At 38.2% G+C, this 22,859-nt stretch overlaps 2 protein-coding genes across 8 annotated transcripts in view; one reads left to right on the forward strand and one right to left on the reverse strand.

Annotated features, from left to right (window-relative positions):
- Positions 1–22,859, forward strand: part of VMP1 (vacuole membrane protein 1) — a 134,434-nt gene that overhangs the window by 36,057 nt on the left and 75,518 nt on the right. For all 7 annotated transcript variants that reach the window (XR_014821294.1, XR_014821293.1, XR_014821295.1 and 4 more), the window contains one exon: positions 21,989–22,156. Coding sequence is in view for 4 of the 7 variants with exons in the window: in XM_084985037.1 (XP_084841163.1) it covers positions 21,989–22,156 (168 nt within the window). In the remaining 3 variants the exon portion in view is untranslated. The remainder of the gene's footprint in view (positions 1–21,988; positions 22,157–22,859) is intronic.
- The window catches only part of TUBD1 (tubulin delta 1), a 140,806-nt gene continuing 120,611 nt past the window's right edge, over positions 2,665–22,859 (reverse strand). The window contains exon 6 of the transcript XR_014821292.1: positions 2,665–2,743. The gene's annotated coding sequence lies outside the window, so the exon portion shown is untranslated. The remainder of the gene's footprint in view (positions 2,744–22,859) is intronic.

Here is a 22,859-nt window from a genome sequence, read left to right on the forward strand (position 1 = left end):
TTTATATTATAATCTTTATTTTAGGGTTTTAGGGTAAGCACTGTAAGTACAAGTATATGTAGCTATCAAGAGGTGCAGGTAAAAAGCAACTAATCTTTTTTTTTTTTTTTCTTTTTAGGGCCACATCCATGGCATATGGAGGTTTCCAGGCTAGGGGTCAGATTGGAGCTACAGCTGCCAGCCTACACTACAGACACAGTAACATGGGATCCGAGCCATATCTGCGACGTGCAACACAGCTCATGGCAATGCTGGATCCCCGACCCACTAAGCAAGGCCAGGGATCAAAACCACATTCTCATGAATCCTAGTTGGATTTGTTTCTGCTGAGTCACAGTGGGAACTCCCCTCCAAAAAAGCAACTAATTTCTAAAACACCAAGCCAAAAGAGGGAAAGGAGACAAAAGGAACATAGAACAGGCAGGATAAGTAATGAGCATTCAGTGGTAGATTTAAATCCAAGTAAATTGGGAGTTCCTGCTGTGGCACAATGGGTTAAAGATCTGGCATTGCCACAGCTATAAAATAAATAAACAAATCCAAGTATATCAATAATTATATAAATGTAAATAGAATAAATGTTCCTTCTAATTATCCAAATAAATATTTTAAAAATTAAGCTCTTTTCTGTGTTCAGCCTACCTACCTGAAATATAATTACAGAGAAGTTCCCATTATGGCTCAGGGTTAACGAACCCGACTAGCATCCACAAGGATGCGGATTCCATCCCTGGCCTTGCTCACTGGTTTAAGGATCTAGCGTTGCTGTAAGTCGTGGCGTAGGTCGCAGACTATAGCTCCAAGTGGACCCCTAGCCTGAGAACTTCCGTGTGCCATGGGTGTGGCCCTAAAAAGGCAAAAAATAAAAAATTTTAAAAATAATAATAAGATAAAATATGACTGCACAGAAAGATTAATAGTAAAAGGATGAAAAAAGATGAGTCATTAATTGTCAAACAAGAAAAAGCTTATGTACGGCACATCAGAAGTTACCACATCACTGGGAATCAACTATACTTTAAAAAATGAACAATAAACAGTTTATATAGTTATATTGAAATCAAAATAGAATATGAGGCAAGAAGTATTAATGGATAGAATGTGTTCATTGTTAATAATAAATGATTCAGTTGACCAGGAATATAAAACAGTTTTAAATTTGTATTTTAGTTTCTAGTTGTGACCTTATCTTTTCCACATAGAGAAGTTCCTTTAGTTTTTGTTGTAAAGCTAGTTTAGTGGTGCTGAATTCTCAGCGTTTGCTTGTCCGTAAAGCTTTTGATTTCTCCTTCGGATCTGAATGAGAGCCTTGCTGGGTAGAGTAATCTTGGTTGGAGGTTTTTTTCTTTTCATCTCTTTAAGTATATCATGCCATTCCCTTCTGGCCTGCAGAGTTTCTGCTGAAAAATCTGCTGATAACCTTATTGGGGTTCTCTTGTATGTTATTTGTTTCTTTTCCCTAGGTGCTTTCAATATTTTCCCTTTGTCTTTAATTTCAGTCAGTTTGATTAATGTCTGTCTCAGGGTGTTCCTCCTTGGTTTTATTTTATATGGTAGTCGCTGTGCTTCCTGGATTTGAGTGATTCCTTTCCTGTGTTAGGGAAGTTTTCAGCTATCAGCTCTTCAAATACTTTTTCTAGCCCTTTCTCTCGCTCTTCTTCTTGCATCCCTCTAATACAGATGTTGCTGTATTTAGTGTCCCAGAGTTCTCTTAGACGGTCTTCATCATTTCTTTTCAACCTTTTTTTTCTCTTCTGTTCCACTAGTCTGCCCTCCATCTTGCTTATTCATTTTTCTGCCTCCTGTATTCTGCTGTTGGTTACTTCTAATGAATTTTTTATTTCAGTTATTGTATTTTGCATCTCTGCTTGCTTAATCCTTAAGTCTTGTATTTCTTTGCTCAGTGTTTGTAATTTATCAATCTTTGCCTCCAGTTTATTTTCAAGATCTTGAATCTTCACTATCATCAGTCTAAAGTCTTTTTCATGCAGGATAGTAATCTCCAGATCACTTAGCTGTTTTTCTAGGGTTTTTTTCTTACTTATCTGAGTCATAATTCTCTGCCTTTTCATTTTTTTTTTTTTAAGTTTCTCTTTATTTCCTTGGAAGATAGATAACATTTCTATTCATCTTTTTTGTGGTGGTTGTTTTGTTTTTTGTCTTTTTAGAGCTACATCCGTGGTAAATGGAGGTTCCCAGGCTAGGGGGTCGAATTGAAACTGCAGCTGCTGGCCTACACCACAGCCATAGCAATGCAGGATTGGAGCCACATGTGCTACGTACACCACAGCTCATGGCAACGTCAGATCCCTAACCCACTTAGCAAGGCCAGGGATCAAACTCATATCCCCATGCTTACTAGTTGCGTTCTTAACCCAGTGAGCCACAACAGGAACTCCTGTATGGCATCTTTTAAGGAGTATGATTCAGTGGGTTTTGTGATATAGTTTAGTACATTCACAAAGCTGTTTCAAATCTCCTATGTGTGTTACTGGATTAGTAACACCCAGGCCGCCTCCTGTGTGTCTCATTTTCTTTTACACAGAGCCCTTCACTTCTGACACTTTTGGTTGTTAAAGTGTGTGTGTGAGTGTGTGTGGCGGGGCGGGGATTGTGGTTTCCCCACATCAAGCAATTCTGTGACACTAGCTGGGTGTCCTTAAATTTTTTTTTCGTCTTTTTAGGGCCACACCTGAAGCATATGGAGCTTCCCAAGCTGGGGATGGAATTGGAGCTGTAGCCACTGGGTACACCACAGCCACAGCAACGCCAGATCCTTAACCCACTGAGTGAGGCCAGGGATCGAACTTGCGTCCGCATGGATGCTGGTCAGATTTGTTTCTGCTGAGCCACAACAGGAACTCCTGGGTGCCCTTAAATTAACTCTGATTCAATTCTGACATTGACCCAGAGACAGCATCAAATCCCACATGTTAAGGGCTCAGTCCCCCAGGACCGCCCCCCCTCCATTTCAGATGCTAGTCACACGTACAGGTGGTCACCTGTGCTTCTGACCAATCGGCTATAAATCTGAGCTTCTCAGGACTCTCTTCTGTGGTTTTGATGCTGGAAAGATGATGCTGGAATCCGGATTCTTGTTCACGGCAGTCGAATAATGAACTCTGCAAACACACAGGCAGCAAGCAAGCAAAGTTTTTATTAAAGGAAAGCAGATAGCTCCCAGGGTTACTGGGAGGGGGGAAAAGAGCCGCCCCCCCCCCCCGCCTTTTCATTTTGTGTAGGTTTTTCTTTTTTTTTTTGTCTTTTTAGAGCCACACCTGCAGCATATGGAGGTTCCAAGGTTAGGGGTTTCGTTGGAGTTGTAGCCACTGGCCTACGCCACAGCCATAGCAACGTCAGATCTGAGCTATGTCTGCAACCTACACCACAGCTCACAGCAATGCTGGATGCTTGACCCATTGAGTGAGTCCAGGCATGGAACCTGTGTCCTCATGGATACTAGTCAGATTTGTTACCACTGAGCCACAACAAGAACTCCTTGTGTAAATTTTTGGTTTGCTCTTCTTTTTGCAGACAGTATAGTTGTAACCTCTCTTGCTTCTGATGTCTGCCACCCTTGGTACTGGCTTGCTCTAAATTTGCGTTTTATAATATACACTCAACTTACAAAAAGCAGAACTAAAAGAGATAATTTCCACAAACCTGAAGAATTAATAGGGAAGTGTAACATAGTTATTGGATATGGATGTATGTCACAGTGCATATGTGACAATTGTATTTCTTTATGCTACTGGATATATGTCACAGTAAATATGTCACAACACATATGTGACAATCGTATTTCTATATGCTGCAATAAACCTTCAGAGAATAATTTTTTAGAAGACATCATTTATAATAACATTGTTTAAAGCAAATATCTAGGAATAAATCTAACAAAAATGTGCTTGGTTTCTGCATAAAATTGTAAATTATTATAGGAAGCAAAAAGATCTAGGTAAAAGAAAGTATGTATTATGTTCATGGATTAGAAGAAACAATCTTGTAAGCTGGAGTTCCCGTTGTGGCGCAGAGGAAACGAATTCGACTAGGAACCATGAGGTTGCGGGTTCGATCCCTGGCCTCACTCAGTGGGTTAAGGATCTGGCATTGCCGTGAGCTGTGGTGTAGGTCACAGATGTGGCTCGGATCTGATGTTGCTGTGGCTGTGGCATAGGCTGGCACCTGTATTTCTGACTGGATCCCTGGCCTGGGAACCTCCATATGCCACGGGTGCAGACATTAAAAAAAAAAAAATCTTGTAAGGCTGTTAGTGCTCCCCAGTTTTATTTACAGAGCGAGTATGTCAGTCAAAATTTAAGTAGGTATTTTTGCGGAGATTGACAAAGTAATTGAAAAACATTTTCATTATAAAAGCTTCTTAGGGAGTTCCGTCGTGGCGCAGTGGTTAACGAATCCGACTAGGAACCATGAGGTTGCGGGTTCGATCCCAAAAAAAAAAAAAAAAAAGCTTCTTAGTAAGTCTTGACAACCAATAGGATATGTCCCTCTTGTGTGTTTTTATTTCTTTTTTTTTTTTGTCTTTTTGCCTTTTCTAGGGCCACTCCCGTGGCATATGGAGGTTCCCAGGCTAGGGGTCGAATCGGAGCTGTAGCCACCAGCCTACGCCAGAGCCACAGCAACGCGGGCTCCGAACCGTGTCTGCGACCTACACCACAGCTCACGGCAACGCCAGATCCTTAACCCACTAGGCGAGGCCAGGGATCAAACCCGCAACCTCATGGTTCCTAGTCGGATTTGTTGACCACTGTGCCACGACGGGAGCTCCTGTTTTTATTTCTTGATCTAGATAGAAGATACCTGTGTCTGAAGTAGGTCAGTAAGTTGTTTGCATTATGCACTTTTATACATGTACCATGTACTTGATCCTTAAGCCACTGTGCCAGGCCAGAGAATGGAACCCATGCCACTGCCAACACCGGATCCTTAACCCACTGTGACCCAGAGAGAACTCCCCTGCTGTAGTTATTTTAAATTGGCATCTAACCACTTCCTAAAATTGGAAATGTTCCATTTAGATGACATTCATTTTTCTGAGACTTTTTCAAATTAGAACTGAGAATAAGCGGATTGTTTTACACATTCTCAAAAAATTGAATTCTTCCATAAAATCATCACTGTGGTAATTCATTTCACTTTACTTCAAAAAGCTTGAACATTTACTCTGTGCAAAGCACTCTGAAATACTATGAATTGCAAATGAGGTTGGACATATAGAGCAGAAGAGTTTTATTACATAAATAATTATCCTGCAGGACATAATGATAAGTACTGTCACAGTAATATACATAAATTGTTGTGGAACCCCTAAAATAGGGAAGAATTCTCTTGGATGAAGAAGTAGGAAAAGTTCATGAATATGGGTTTATTGAAAGTAGAATATCTTGGAAATGCAGAGAAGACCCATGTGAGAAAATAGGTTGGTGCCAAATTACTTGATGCCAAATTATCTGATCTAGAGCAGTGACAGTTCGGAAGGGTTTCAGATTTGAGGGACTGGTAGTGTATGGGAGTACAGGTAGTGAAATAAAAATTATAGTAAAATATGATCTTTGCTTCTAAATATAGAGCTCTTTGGAGTTCCCACTTTAGTGCAGCGGTCCAAGGATCTGCAGTGGTACAGGTTTAGTCCCCTGCCCAGAGGAGTGGGTTAATCCTGAATTGCTACAGCTATGGCTTAGGTCGTAGCTGTGGCTTGAATTTAGCCCCTGGCCTGGGAACTTCCATATGCCAAGGGTATAGCTAAAAAAAAATATTTAATTAAATAAAATAAAGAAAAATATAAGCTCTTTGAAGGCAGGGTTTTTTATTTTTTCCTACTTTCTTATTACTTTATTCCAAATATCTAGAAAAGTGATGCATACAAGGCACTTGGTAAATAAATGTTGAATAAATTAATATAAAATAAAATCTTTGAAAAATCCTATGTAGTGGGGATGATTGAACTTCTTTTATTAGCAAAACAGTCTGCCCCTAACATGTATTATTTGTGACTGTTTATGAAAAATGACCTAATCTGTATATAGCTTTTTCTTATTTTGCGTAATTTTATATTGAACATCAGTACACCCTCTTTTTTTATTTTCCCATCAAATAAAACTACATCTACACTCTGCTTTGTAAACATTTTAATATGCTCTTTGCATTAAATTTACTTAAATCACGGAGTTCCCTTTGTGGCTCAGCAGGTTACAAGCCTGACTAGTATCCGTGAGGATGTGGGTTCAATCCCTGGTCCTGCTCAGTGGGTTAAGGATCCAGCATTGCTGTGAGCTGTGGTGTTGTAGGTCGCAGACACGGCTTGGATCTGGCATTGCTGCGGCACAGGCTGGCAGCTGCAGCTCCGATTTGAATCCTAGCCTGGGAACTTCCCTATGTCACAGGTACAGCCCTAAAAAGAAAAAAAAATTTTTTTACTTAAACCAGATAATAGAGAAGTTCCGTAGTGGCGCAGCAGGTTAAGGATCTGGCATTGCATCAGTGTGGAGAAGGCCGTAATTTGGCGCATGCCCGATCCCTGGCCTGGGAACATCCACATGCTACAAACCAAATAAAAAGAAAGAAAAGGAGTTCCTGATGTGACTCTGTAATGAACCCGACTATTATCCGTGAGGATACAGGTTTGATCCCTGGCCCTGCTCAGTGGGTTAAGGATCCAGCGTTGCTTCAAGCTGTGGCAAAGGTTTCAGATGCGGCTTGCATCTGGCATTGCTGTGGTTGTGGCAGCAACAGCAGCTCTGATTTGACCCCTAGCCTGCGAACTTCCATGTGCCACAGGTGTGAATCTAAAAAACTAAAAAGGGAGGGAGGGAAGGAGGGAGAGTGGGAGGAAGGAAGGAAGGTAGGTTAACAGGCACCAGAAATGATTTAGATGTGGTTTTAATTTTTTTAATTTAATGTGCAGATATGCTTTTCTGATCTCTGATATATCTGTATAGTAGGTTATGTTTTGATATAAGGAAAGAATTATTATTCAACAAATTAGAAATAGCATTTACAAAAAGCTTTTTTCTTCTAATTTTATTCTTACGCAGGCATCTTTTTGTTCCTTTGTTAGATGTCTATTTCATGAGCAAATTTTGCCTGGTAAGTTTGCAGGTTTACTGATTTCATTCATTTACATGTTTTTAATAAATAGATTAGATGCAAAAAAATCTTCTGTGGCTGGCAGATTTTTCTAGGAGCACACCTTCTAAGCCCTCTTCTCTTGGATGCTAATTTCCAGAAAGCCATTAACAAATTTATTTTGGTCTAATTTTAAGTATGTACTAGGTTTCCTATTCGAAGATGCAGAACATGAGTGATCCAGCAATGCTTATTTACTAGTGGAAACAATAACCAGAGCAAAAATAAGTTAGTGAAGAAAACGTGGCTGCTGTTAACCTCTTTAATGCATCTCTGTGTTTGGATGTGCCAAAATTGTCACCGTAATAATGATTTGACCCAAGATGAAACAGCCCAGGAGCAGCACTGTTTCTGTAAAGAGGTCAGATAGTAAATATTTTAGGTTTTGTGGACCATGCAGTCTCTCTTGCAACTCCTCAGATCTGTCATGGTAATAAGAACACTTCCAAGGACAGTGTGTGAAGGATTGAATGTGATTGTTTTCCAATCAGCCTTTATTCACAAAAACAGGGTAGCAGTCTGGATTTGATCTGCAGGTTGTAGTTTGCTAATAACCCTTGGTCTAACTCATGGGATGACAAAAGTATGCCAAAAGAAGCCTTTTGATCTTGGGAACCTTAGTCAGTTAACCACCTTCTAAGGATTTTTACATGACATATTATGCATTTGATTCCTCCATTTGCCAAAAAAGAATTATCACTTCTTTCTTCAGAGTCATAATATTAGACTTAATATGTTTTACAAGAGAATATAGTTGTGAGAGTGCTTGAGTGGTCTAGAAAACCATTAAGGGGGGAAAAATTTTTTTCGTGAAGAGAAAAGCAGAAGGATTTCTTCCAAATGAGCTACCTGATGACAGCAAGATTTATTTCTAATTTCAGGTTTTAAACTGTTCATGTGCACAAGGATTAAATATTGGTCTTTGCAACACCACAGTCATTTTGAGAAATAATTTATGGGTTATGTTTAGATTGTTACAAATAGTTGGGAGCAGGGATAGGGTTATTTCCATATATTAAAATTATTTCCCATTACTGGAAAATATGGTTCATAATTTTATAAACAAGGTTAACAAAAACAGGAACTTTGGTACTTTGATAATGAGAAATGTATCTCAGACATGTTCCTAATATGCATGTACGTTATTATTCTTCAAGTTATAAGATAGGCAGATTATTCAAGAGCCATTTGTAAAAGCTGTATGTGCCTTTAATGATTTATAAAGTCTGTTCTATTTATCCGTAACAAAGAATTTCGGCAAGAATTTACAAATAAAGTGATATATGAACAGTTTTTGACACTAGGTGGAGCAGTTTCCTGGGGAAAGACTTACCAAGCCTCCTTTCAAAAAAAGCCCAGCTGTTTGTTAGACAAAGAACCCTGAGAACAAAAACTATCAACCATCATTTAAAAAATCATAAAGGCACTCAAATATTGAGCTATAAGTAGAAGGCTGAGTATATTTTACAGATAATTTTTCTTTTCAGCATATAATTTAACCATTGAATCCCCTCACCTTTCGGGATTAAAATGGGAGGGATTTTCACATTGAAAGCATTAGATGCTGTTGTGATGTGGAAAAGTTTGGAAACTATTCAGTTACATATAGAATAGATCAAGTTTTATAAGAAGATGTATCATCAAGGCATTATCATCTGAATGGTATTTATGAGTCATTTATTTAGTATGACTATTTTAATAGAAAAAAATTGGACAAAGATTTTGGGTCTTTGTTATAAAATAAATATAAGGAAAGTTTGTTACAAGATATATGCCCCTGTGTAAGATTCAGAGGTCTGTTTCTGCCTTAAAACTTTAGAATTCTTTCATCATTAAAATGGGATGAAAATTGTATATTTAAAAAAATCTGGGAGTTCCCATGGTGGCTTAGTGGAAACAAATCTGCCTAGCATCCATGAGGACGCAGTTTCCATTCCTGGCCTCCCTCGGTGGGTTAAGGATCTGGCATTGCCATGAGCTGTGTAGGTCACAGATGCAGCTCGGATCCCACGTTGCTGTGGCTGTGATGTAGGCCGGTGGCTATAGCTCCAATTCAACCCCTAGCCTGGGAACCTCCAAATGCTGAGGGTGCAGCCCTAAAAAGACAAAAGAAAAAACCAAAACTGACATCTTGATTACTATCAAATGTTTATAGAATATCTCAATCTTTAGCACCCTGTTTCTTTTTAATGAACAAGTTCTTCATAGTATGTATGTAGTACTTGATAGTGCTGTATACATATATAGCGGTTTGTTACACTTTTTGACTCTTGGCTACTTATTGCCGAAAGTAAATGTTATTTGGAAAACTCCATGGATATGGATTGAAGTGAAATAGCAGAGTAGTTTCAGTAAGAGAAATATTGAAGTAATTGTTTAATGCCGTGAAGTGGAATAATTCTTTTAAAAATTATTAGCCAATTCACTTTTTTTCCTAATTTAACTTTTGATTATTGCTCCACTGCTTATCTGTCTATCCCTTTGAAAGACAAAAAAGGGAAGAAATTGCCAAAAGTAACGTTGTAGTGTGACTTAATATTGCTCCCTATAGGTATAATGACTCTGGCTATAAGCGTGCAGTGACTCAGGGCTCTTGCGGGAAGACCAACAGGCCTTCTTAGAAAAGGTCTCTTTGCCCTTTTTTTGATGAGGGCTTGATCAGCTCTTCTCCCTGTCTTTTCCCCAAGGAATGACTCATATATTAACTCTAAAGAACATCACCACATCAAAAGTAGAAACCAAGGTCTCCAGGACATAGGGCCGGGTTTTCACCAAACAGAAGGGTACGCACAGACTGGCTGACTTCCTGTCCTCAAGTCACTGTTTGTTAATATGTACTTAAATGAAAGCTGAGAAGAGTCAGTTTAGCTGAAGTCTGCTCTGTTGTGTATATGTTTTAAACAATTTATAATTGTTGGAGTCGCTGCTGTGGTATGGGTTCAGTCCTTGGCCCAGGTACTTGCACATGCTACAGGCACAGCCAAAAAAAAAAAAAAAAAAAGTCAGGTTCTTATGACTTGGAGCATGAACTATAGAGTTTATAACACTTTTATTATATATAACATCATACGTTGTCCTGTTACCTAGGCTGTGCAGGCATAATCATTGTTATTATCAGGCTTTTCATCAAATGAAAAATGAGATAGAAGTATGATTATATCTGTTAAGTTACTGACAGATTTAGAAAACTAAAATCCACATTAATGGCCAGATTCCTGCTTTTTTTGTACACTATACTGCATTTGATAGGGAGGGGCCAGGGGCTTAATTTGTAAACTCAGAGACCCTCACAGAAAGATTGAATGTAAACACTAGTAAAACTTCTCAGTGCTTATGTGGAATCAACAGTTTTGTTCTCTAGCCTTTTAGAATTATTTGTTGTACTCCATAACCTTAGGTAAGTTGTTTTCTGACTGTAATGAGAAAAGCAATGATTAAAAGAATTTGAAGAGTAGAATTTCTGTTCTCCCCTAAAAGTTAGACTTAAAGAAAACAAAGCTTTTGCAAGTCATACAGACAACAAGTCATACAGACAACCATTTGTCATCTCCTTTCATTTATTTATCATCCAGATATTCCTAATGAATCACATTCCAGACTAACCACTGACTCCTTTTGTTCCTTAGTGAAGGAGTGTGGCAAACAAATGTTTTCCCAGTGAATCAGCACAGGATTCTTGATTTTATTACCTTTGCCCTAAACTTTCCAGACAAAACTAATTGGAAATTTTGCCTTTGGGATCTCACTTGACTTCTGTGTATGGATGATGGATTAGGCTGTGAATTGACATTGCAGATGTTGTACAAACAACTCCAGTCTTTAGGAATGTTTTATCAGTTCTGAGGGAACCGCCTAGAGTGGAAGAATGTCTGTATGTCTTCTGTCTGCTCATCTTCCTTTAAAAAAATATAGTACACATTCTGCACTCTTAATGTGAATCCTGTTCATCTTGGTTGATAAAAAGGCTTGGCTGAATTAAGCTCATAATTAATTTATGTGACCATTGTAGGTTTTTACTTCTCCAAAAATGTCTCTTGAAGAAAGGACTTCCAAATGAACTCAACTGTAAAGTTTAAAATCCAGAAAACTTTTTTTTTGTTTTTTTTTTTTTTTAGTTAAGCAGCAATGCATAGACTGGTTTGTCATTTCCTAATATAGTATTTTTTTCAGGGATTAAGGCGTGACTATCCCACATCTTTCTTACAAAGACCCTAGTTTGTATTTATGGCACCAGGACTTTTTTCTCAGGCTTATATAAGGTACTCCATTATTATCAGGTTACTACTTAGAACTTCTTTTCACTGACAGATTAGGGTATTTTCATATGGTATAATTTCTGGAATGATAATTATACTTCTAGGATACTTTTTTAAATTCTAAATTTCTCTTAGATAGAGCTAGTAGTGTATTTACTGTTTTTGAAGCTAGAGTAAAAATGATCCCATGGAATTTTTTTCCTAATCACTTAAACTTCTTCTTCTACACTATTCATTGAAAGAATGTAAACTGTAGAAGTGTAACTTTTAAAATTTTTCTTAAAAGAATTTTCTTTTACATTTTTGGCCACCCTGCGGCATATGGAGCTCCCAGGGCAGGGACCAGATCTGAGCCATAGTCACAGCCTAAGCCATAGCTGCGGCAACACTGGATCCTTAACTCACTGTGCTGGGCCAGAGATCAAACCTGCGTCCCAGCGCTCCCAGGACGCTGCCAATCCTGTTGCACCACAGCAGGCGCTCCATTAAAAGAATGTTTTGAGTTAAAATACTTTTTCCACAAATACCTGTATCTGCTCTTGTTAGAAATCTTACCCCCGATCTAACTATGGTTTTGCTCTCACCCAGACCTCCTCTTGCCTGGCTTGTTTTATCTTGGACAAAACAAATTTATTCCATTATCAAAACTTTGGAAAATATAGTGTAATACAGCTTGTGAGACTGGGATATATGAGGCTTTGAACTGAAGCAAAACCAGATGCTCAATATGTCACAAATAGCTGAACTGTCTTATTGAGTTGACTTCACTTAGAATGACTATACTGAAGTACCCCCCACCCCCAAAAAGGGCCCTCAAAAACGATCACTCTGATGAGAGTATAACTTTTTCATCACAATCATAAAGTTTGACCCTTCATTGGCAGTGATTAGGAACTCTCAGGGGCTATGTATACAGTTAGTGAGTGTTACTTGTGACCTGGTTGCTAACTAGAAAATTAATTGAGCTTCCTGTGCAGGGAATAACAACCTGGGCTGTATATAGCTGTTTAACTTTCCTTTGATTACCACCACCTAAAGTAAAGGATGCTGTTCTGAAATAGAAAAATTGCTTTTGAGGACCTTCATTTGCTACTTTTCCTTAGTACTCCTCCTGTTGATCTTACCAGGCCACAAGGCATATTCTTTTAAATGTGCTGAGACTTGTTTTATACCACAGCATATGATCTAACTTGGTTTCATTTATACTTGAAAGAAAGGGAAAAAAAGAAAAAAGGAATGTCCTTATTCATCTCTGGGAGTATTCCTTTCCCTGAAATCTACTTAACCTGGTATAATAGAGAATACTTCATCTTTTGTATGATTACTTTTACAGTTTATCTTTTTCATCCCTTTACTTTTATTTCTGCATCTTGTTTTTTTTTTTTTTTTCCCCCTTTTAGGCCACACTTGAGACATGTAGAAGTTCCCAGGCTAGGGGTCAAATCGGAGCCGCAGCTACTGGCCTATGCCCCAGCCACAGCAACACCAGATCTGATCTCGACTGCAAGCTACACCACAGGTCACAGCAACGCCAGATCCTTAACCCACTGAGCAAGGCCACAGATTGAACCTGCATCCTCATGGATACTAGTTGGGTTCGTTACCACTGAGCCACAGCAGGAACTCCTAAAATGGGCTTTTTATAGTTAGCATGTATTGAAGACTAGCTTTTTAATCCCGTCTGACACTCTCTACCTTTTCATATTCATGTTTGGCCCATTGATGTAGTTATCAATATGGTTGGGTTTAAGTCTACCATCAAACTATTAGTCCCGCTTATTTTTTAATTCTTCTTTTCCTACCTTCTTTTGGATTGAGCATATTTTTTAGTATCTATAATATAACCATATTACAATATTATAGTCCATTTTCTCCTTCCAATACTTTACACTGTTTCTGTCATATATTTTACTCCTACATATGTCATGGTTTTTGCTTTAAACAACTAGTCATGGAGTTCCTGTCATGATGCAGCAGAAATGAATCCGACTAGGAACCATGAGGTTGCGGGTTTGATTCCTGGCCTTGCTCAGTGGGTTGAGGATCTGGCATTGCCGTGAGCTGTGATGTATGTTGCAGATGCAGCTCAGAACCCGCATTGCAGTGGCTGTGGTGTAGGCCCGCAGCTGTGACTCCAATTTGCCCCCTAACCTGGGAACCTCCATATGCAACAGGTGTGGTCCTAAAAAGCAAAAATAAATAAATAAAATGATGGAAAAAAGTATTCTGTGTTTCCAGTGCTCTTCACTCTTTTGTGTACATTACAGTTTCCATCTGGTATCACTTTTCTTCTATCTGAGAACTTCCTTTAACACTTACTATAGTGCCAATCTCCTGGAACAAATTCTTTTGGCTTTTATTTGTCTGAAAATATTATTTCATCTTTATTGTTGAAATACGTTTCCCCTGAATTCTATATTGACAGATTTTTTTTTCCTTTCAGCACTTTAGAGAAGTAATTCTATTGTTTTTACTTTTTTAAATTTTTTTTGCTTTTTTAGGGCCACACCCATGGCATATGGAGGTTCCCAGGCTAGAGGTCCAGTCAGAGCTACAGTTGCTGGCCTGCACCACAGCCACAGCAACTTGGGATCCAAGCTGTGTCTGTGACCTGCACCACAGCCCATGGCAAAACCGGATCATTAACCCACTGAGCAAGGCCAGGGATCAAACCCGCAACCCCATGGTTCCTAGTCGGATTCGTTTCGCTGAGCCACGATAGGAACTCCTGTTTTTACTTATTTCTAATAAGAAGACCTATCTGTATTTCCCTGTAGATGATTCAGTCATATCTTGGCAATATTGCAGGTTTGGTTCCAGACAACTGTAATAAAGCAAGTCACAAATTTTTTGGTTTCCCGGTACATCTAAAAGTTATGTTTAGATCATTGCACAACTACAAATGTAATAAATTCATGGAGTAATTTTAAAAAAAGGTGTGTTTACACTGTTTTTTACTCTATTAAGTTTCTAAAAAAAACAATGTACATACCTTAATTTAAAAAGAATGCTGTCAGGAGTTCCCTGATGGCTTAATGGGTTAAGGATCAGGCATTGTCACTCCTGTGGCTCAGGAGTGCTGTGACATGGGTTCGATCCCTGGCCTAGGAACTTAACATATCTGTGGGCACAGCCAAACATAAAAAATAAAAATAATGCTGTTGGAAAAATGGTGCCAATAGACTTGATTGATGGAGGGTTGCCACAAACCTTTAATTTGTAAAAGTCACAATATCTGCAAATTACAGTAAAGCAAAGGATGCTTGTAAAGTGTTATTTTTATCCCCTCTGATTGCTTTAAGATTTTTTCTATATTGCTGGATTATAGCAATTTTATTATGATGCAGTTATGGTGATTTTTAGCAATTTGATTATGTGTTTTATTTTCTTTGTGTTGATCCTGACTGGCATTTGTTGAATTTCTTAAATCTATGAGTTGATGGATTGATGTTTTTCATCAAATCCTAAAGCTATTTGGTCATCCCTCCCCCAGTATGCACATGTGCACACACACTTTCCCTCTTTCTGGGATTCCAGTTACAGGTATGTTACACTGTGGTATTATTCCACGAGTTCCTGAAGTTCATTTCTTCTATAGCCTTTACTCTCTGTGTCCTTTAGTTTAAATACTTTCTATTGCCTTGTCTTTCTATTGTCTTGTCTAAAAGTTCTCTAATATTTTCTTTTGTTAAATCTAATCTGTTGATTATCCAGTGAATTTTTCTAGTCAGATATTATATTTTCAGCTTTAGAAGTTCCATTTTGTTATTTTTTTATACTTTATATTTCTTTCCTCATTGCGTTTATGTTTTCCTTTATTTTATTTTATTTTATTTTATTTTTTTGTCTTTTGAGGGCCGCACCCGTGGCATATGGAAGTTCCCAGGCTAGGGGTCTAATTGGAGCTGTTGCTGCCGGCCTGCAGCACAGCCACAGCAACAGCAGATCTGAGCCCTATGCCACAGCTCATGGCAATGCCAGGTCCTTAACCCACTGATCGAGGCCAGGGATTGAACCCACAACCTCATGGTCCCTAGTCGGATTCGTTTCCGCTGCGCCACAACAGGAACACCTATGTTTTCCTTTAAATCAGATTTCAGCAGACTTTTTCTGTAAAATGCCATATAGTGAATGTTTTAGATTTGATAGGTTATAGAATCTCTGTCAGAGCTACTCAGTTTTGCCATTGTAGCACGGAATTAGCCAGAGACAGTAAATAAATGAATACACATGGCTCCACTCTTTGAAACATTATTTATAAAACTGAATTTGGCCCATGGGCTGATGTTTGCCAACTGCTGCTTTAAAACTTTGAACATATTTGTAGTCTGTTTTTATGTCATTCTCTGCTAATTTCATAATCTGTGACATTTCTGGGTCTGTTTCAGTTGATTAATGTTTGGGATATGGGTCATATTTTCCTGCTTCACATATCTGGTTATTTCTTTTGGATGCTGGTGTGTGGTACTGCAGTGTAGATTGTATGGATTTTATCTTCCTTTATACAGTGTCAGTTTTTTGTTTTGAGGAGCAGTTAAGTTACCTGTGGAGCTTCTTGATCTATTTATTAAGGCTCTTTGAAAAACCTCATTATGGTTTATTTAGAGTAGCTTTTACTCTAGGCTCTTTTCGAGGTCTTCTCTGAATGCTGAGTTGAAGTTCAGATGTTTCCCAGTCCTATATGAAGTCTAGTGATTGTTCAACTTACAACCCCCTGTTAGTTGTACTTTGGCCTTGTGGAATCTCATCGTAGCATGCAATGCCCCTTTGTATGCCAGAGTCTCAAGGACACCCACATGCATGTACAGACCTTTCTCTCATAGCTCCCTCTTCACTGCAAAGCTCCCACTTTAACCCACTCAGCACCCCCTAAACTCATATTTTCTTCTCAGTGCAGCAAGACCCTCATGCTTTTCTTGGGGTCTTCCTTTTTGGCCATGGATTTTGCTGCTGGCACAGAATATGTCTACAGGTGGAAAGCCAGAGTCATTGCAGGGCTTCCTCATTTGTATTGCTTCTCTCAGCAGCCAGAAGTTCTGTACTTCCTGTGGTATAGTGTCTGAAAAAAAGAACTGTTCTATATATTTTGTTTAGTTTTCCAGTTATTTACAGGAATGAAAGTCCGTACCAATTACTTCATAACATGAGGCAGAAAACCCTTAGTTATAGGCTAGAATCTCTAAGACCATACATATCAGTAACCTGCATATTCCTAGGAGAGCTGGAACTTCCTGCCCAGTACATTGTGCTATTTTTATGTTTTTGGGTGGATCTGTCCAGGTAGCCTTTCCTACTTATCCTACAGCTGTTTGTCATTATCCCTTGTTTCTTCATTTAGTTTGGTTTAAAGATGATTCTTGGAGTACCCGTTGTGGCTCAGTGGTCACAAACCCAACTAGTATCCATGAGTATGCGGTTTCAATCCCAGGCCTCCCTCAGTGGGTTAAGTATCTGGTGTGGCTGTGAGCTGCGGTGTAGGTCACAGACACGGTTCTGATCCTGCGTTGCTGTGGCTGTGGCTGTGGCTGTGGCCAGTAGCTGCAGCTATGATTCGACCCCTAGGCTGGGAACTTCCATATGCTGCATGTGTGGCCCTAAAAAAAGAAAAAAAAAAGTGATTCTTTAATATTGTAGTAGGAATTATAGGTTTTAGAACATAGCCTAAAAAGGTAGTTTGAGTGTGTGTAACTTAAATTTCTCTAAATCAAAATGATTATTTTTAATTTCGTATTTGGATTTTTCATGTAAACTAATATTTCTGTTAAGTCTGTTGTATTTAGGAACCATTAACCTGTAATGTTGAAAGGAACTTGTTACGTTTCCTATCAGTTAATATAGTTTAAACTAAAATGTCAAGGGTACAGGTTAAATGGGCTCTTAAGAATGAACAAAGGACAAGAAGCTGAGTTGTTCATTTTGTCTGGGAACCACCACATCTGCATCTAAGGCTGAGTAATTATGACTTACTAGTGTGGTTATGGAAAGTATATATCAGTTTAATGGTGTGAACCGCCCTTTCTTTGGGGAAAATGTTCTCATCAGAGTGCTGAAAGTACCCCTTTTTAGAATGACTTAAAAATAAAACCATGCGTAAGTCTTTTATCTTGTTGGATAACGTGTTTAATCTGTTGGGGGTGCATATTTTCTCTATATTTCTGGAACAGAAATGTAGTTTTTTCCTTCCTGTATATCCCAGAAATCTCATTATTTTAGTGTCCAGGACAGTTCAATTTTTGTTCGCCTTGAGTTCATTTCTTGAGGACAGTCGTATGGGAATATCATGGACAAACTCTTGAATTTCTCCTGTTTTACATAGTAGTAGCTATCACATTTCCCTTTTGTGTGTTTTCAGACAGTAAAGGTAGAAGTTACTAGTTTAAAAAAACAACAACTGATGCTTAACTATAAGCGTACAGTCAGAAAATTTTCACTGATTATTCAGTTATTCTCAATTCTGCAGACTTTAAACTTGGGGGGTTGTGTGTGTGTGTAGGATAACAAAATAATTCTTTTTTTCTGTAACTGAAATCTCCTGTGCACATGATATTCAAAGAAATGGCTGTCAATTTCATGGTTAATCACAACTTTTCAGGAAAAAAAAAAAAACCCGAATACTCAAGAATTCTTTTTAAACATTCTATAATTATTTATAAAACTTATTACTATTTATTGATTTCTATGAATTAAACTCAGGCAAAAAAGAGGACCAGACTAAAAATACACATGGATTTTTTTTTTTTTTTTTTTTTGGTCCAGAAGAAAACATTATAGTTAATTGATTTAGTGCTAAGTGTAGGATTTATTTATGGCTGCCCCCACGGCATATGGAAGTTCCCAGGCCAGGGATCGAATCTGAGCCATAGCTGCAACCTATACCACTGCAGTCAGATTTTGAACCTGCTACACCATAGTGGGAACTCCCAAGCCTTTTTGAACACAAAATGCCCACTACATTTAGGTAGATATGTAGCTCAGATTTATGACTATCTTCCTTTTTCCAAAAAAAAAAAAAAAAGAAAAATCTTCCTTTTTCATATTAATGTACAACAAAAATTTTGTTTAATATTACCTTTTATCTTAAAAACATTCCTTAATGTTTTGTTTTCATCACTACATCATAATGCAATTTATCTTTGAACCATAAATTCTTTCACCATGGGTTTTATTTTTTGTTTGTTTGATTTTTTTTGGTTTTTTTGGCCCTATCCACAGCATGTGGAAGTTCAAGGGCCAGGGATCGAACCTTCATTGCAGTTGCAGCCTGTGCCACAACGGTAGCAATGCCAGATCCTTAACCCACTGCACCACATGTAACTTCCAACATGGAGTTTAAAAGGACTTCCTTATAAACAGAGATCACTTAAATAATACATCTATAGCTATCTATATATGTGTGTGTGTGTGTGTTTATATATATGTGTACACACATACATATCTATACGTCTCTATATGTAAATGTAAGGCAATGTATGTGTGTATACATAATTCTCTTTTACAGATGTAGTATTTTTCTTCATAAGAACTAATGGCTAATGTTTTTTGAGGGCAGCGTTCTAAACTGAGTCCTTTATATGAATTGACTAACTTAAACTTCATAATATCCCCAGCATTTAGGTACTGAAGGTATTTTATTATTCCCATTTTATAAATAAGGAAAGTAAGACTTAGAAGCTAAGTGGTAGAGGCCAGAACATGGGTCTGAGGCGTTCCATGGTCTAGTGATTAGGATTCAGCACTTGTACTGCTGTGGCCTGGGTTCAGTCCCTGGTCTGGGGAACTGAGATGCCACATCATGCTGCTATGTGGCCAAAAAAAAAAGAACATAGCTCTACAAGTATGTTTATGGCAACTATGCCATAAACTTTGCCTACAGTATACTCTAAAGTGAATACTTATACTCTGTGTGTTAGAGCAACATGTTAAGAATGTCCAGCCTCTAGAGCGTATGCTTCATTAGAACTTTGGATATTAGCAATAGCTTTTATTGACAAACTTGAGATGATATTTAGGGGTTTTGCATTTTGGAGCTAGATAAAACCATAAGATGAATCTAATTCTTTTGCCTTGCAGAAGAGTAAACTTGGGTCCAGAAAGGTTAAGTGACTTGCTGAGATTGCTGGTTTCCTGACCCTTATAGCCTGTTAGAACCTAACCTATTTGAAACTCTAAAGGAACTTGTTTAAAAGTTATAGGTTCCCTTGTCTACCTTTTGAATCAGTGTATATTTAGGAGACCCAGGAATTTATATATATTTTTTTTTTCTTTTTTCTTTTTGTGGCCACATCTGTGACATGTAGAAGTTCCTGGGCTAGGGGTCGAATTGGAGCTGCAGTTGCCAGCCTACATCACAGCCACAGTAACAGCAACACTGGATCCAAGCCACATCTGTGACCTACGCTGCAGCATATGACAACACCAGATTCTTAACTCCCTGAGCAAAGCCAGGGATCAGCCCACATCCTCATGGAGACTATGTCAGGTTCCTGCTGAGCTACAACGAGAACTCCAAGAATTTATGTCTTTAACAAAGTCCTGGGAGTTCCCGTTGTGGCTCAGTAGTAATGAATCCTGCTGGTATCCATGAGGATGCGGGTTTGATCCCTGGCCTTGCTTAGTGAGTTAAGGATCTGGTGTTGCTGTGAGCTGTGGTGTAGGTCACAGACGCAGCTCAGATCTGGCATTGCTGTGGCTGTGGTGTATGTATGTGCGTATGTAATATGTAGTGTATGGATTTGCCGAGAGGGAGGCCCTAAGAAGCGCGCGCATGCGCGCGCACAGTCCCTACTTGATTCTTATGCAGACACCTCAGCTTGGCATACATGTATGTTTGGGAACCATTGTGTTTAAACCTTTATCATAGATCTAAATATTAATCCAGGGGATTCTCTGATGGCCTAGTGGTTGAGGATCCGATATTGTCACAGTTGAGGCTCAGGTTGCTGCTGTTGCATGGGTTCAATCCTTGGCCCCAGAACTTTTATCACCCCCCAAAATATTAATCCATTTTACTCTATATTTATTATTAATTTGTAATATTTCAAAATAAAGATACAAAGCAGCACAAAAGCTTCCATAGAAGAAATTTATTTATTTATTTATTTTTGTCTTTTTTTTTTTTGTCTTTTTGCTATTTCTTGGGCCGCTCCTGCGGCATATGGAGGTTCCCAGGCTAGGGGTTCAATCGGAGCTGTAGCCACCGGCCTACGCCAGAGCCACAGCAACGCGGGATCCGAGCCGCGTCTGCAACCTACACCACAGCTCATGGCAACACCGGATCGTTAACCCACTGAGCAAGGGCAGGGACCGAACCCGCAACCTCGTGCTTCCTGGTCGGATTCGTTAACCACTGCGCCACGACAGGAACGCCTCTTTTTTTTTTTTTTTTTTTTTTTTTGCCATTTCTTGGGCTGCTCCCGTGGCATAGGGAGGTTCCCAGGCTAGGGGTTGAATCGGAGCTGTAGCCACCAGCCTACGCCAGAGCCACAGCAACGTGGGATCCAAGCCACATTTGCAACCTACACCACAGCTCACGGCAATGCCGGAGCCTCAACCCACTGAGCAAGGCCAAGGATCAAACCTGCAACCTCATGGTTCCTAGTCGGATTTGTTAACCACTGTGCCACGATGGGAACTCCTCCATAGAAGAAATTTAAAGAAAAACTCACTGATACTCATTCCACAGTTTTATTTTTGTTTTAGGATCTTAGTGGGAAAGGTAAGGCAGTTACTTCACCTGTGGAGTTTTTTTTATTTTACTGACATGTAATTAATTTATAATGTGTTAGTTTTAGGTGTACATCAAAGTGATTCAGCTAAATATATATATATATTCTTTTCCAATATAGGTTATTACAAGATATTGAATATAATGTAGGTCCTTGTTGTTTACCTGTTTTATAGATAGTAGTGTGTATATGTTAATCCCAAAGTCCTAATTTATTCCCACCCACCCCCATCCCCTTTGGTAACCATAAGTTTGTTTTCTGTATCTGTGTCAGCTGTTTTTTAAGTAAGGACAAACAAAATTGTATTCTCAAATTATGCCTAAAGGAATAGGAACACCAGAGTTTTTTTTTTTTATCACAGGGAATAGCATTCTTACATGGATAAATAAAATAAAATAAAATACATGGATAAATAAAATAAGAATCAAGCCAGAAATTGTATGGTTTCTAGGGGCTAGTGTTGGGGAACAGAGACTGACTACAAAAGGACACAGGAAATGTTTTGCAGTGATGGAAGTGTTCTATTTCTATATATTGATTGGTTATGGTTATACGACTGAATATAATTATCAAAATTTATTGAACTACAAACCTAAAAAAATGACTCTTACGATATGTAAGTTATCCCTCAACAAATTCAAAATTGGTTTTTTAAAAAGCAGATCAGGAATAGGTTCTGGGAAAGATTACTTTTTCAAATTATCAATTCTATCTTGAAATATTTAGGTAGATTTTTGTTCTTCAAAAGCTAACATTTTTCTGTTAATATATAATGATTAAGGTACCAGTAAAATAACATGTCTGTTGATAATTCCTTTTTCATTATTATTTCTCATCAGAAGTTTCTCATTTTTTTTATAGGGTCCACATATAGCTTCAGTTACATTAGCTGCTTATGAATGCAATTCAGTTAATTTCCCTGAACCACCCTATCCTGATCAGATTATTTGTCCAGATGAAGAAGGCACTGAAGGAGCCATTTCTTTATGGAGCATCATCTCAAAAGTTAGAATTGAGGCCTGCATGTGGGTAAGATGTCCATTTTTATATCTGTCTAAAACTAACCTCACTCTCTTTATTGTACCTCATTGGAATTGAATCCAAGCATATACCATGTCAGCAGATAATTAATTCATAAAGTCACTAGCTACCTAACTTCCATGTAAAAGAAACCTTTTAGAGACTCTCCTGTTCAGGAATAACATTCAGAAGGAAGGCAGGAAACCATAGGTTCCGTGAAGCATTGATGCCAAGTAGACAATAGCAGAGAAAAGGAGTATAGATGATACAACTATACTCCTTTGTAATGTTTTACTCATGTTTATAAACTTGATAGGCACATTGCAAATGGTTATATGTCAGTCCAGATTGGTAACTATATCCCTCTCCTAGATTTAATAATTACTCCGTGTTTATTCTTAGGTGACTCATTCCATTTTCTGAGTTGTAATACTGAAGGTTAGACATTTCTTAATAAACCAAGCTTTACTATAGTGGAGGTGTCAGACTATATGGTAATCTTATTTTTGGTGGTACCATTTTTTTTTTATGGTTTGCTTAATATATTTTGGGAAGTTTTGAATCCCATGTTGAATGATAGACGTATTTTAATCCACATATCAACACAAAGCATTTTGTATATGTCTAAATTCATTCAGATGTCTATCATTTGCTAAAGACTTCCTATTACCATTTGAATTATTTTTTAATTCATCATTTGGAATCATTAAGT

Source organism: Sus scrofa, chromosome 12 (assembly GCF_054392235.1).
Source record: "Sus scrofa isolate SSC_HxYL_T2T_F1_AM1 chromosome 12, Sscrofa_HxYL_maternal_Yorkshire_Landrace_v2.0, whole genome shotgun sequence".
Classification (NCBI taxonomy): Eukaryota; Metazoa; Chordata; class Mammalia; order Artiodactyla; family Suidae; genus Sus; species Sus scrofa.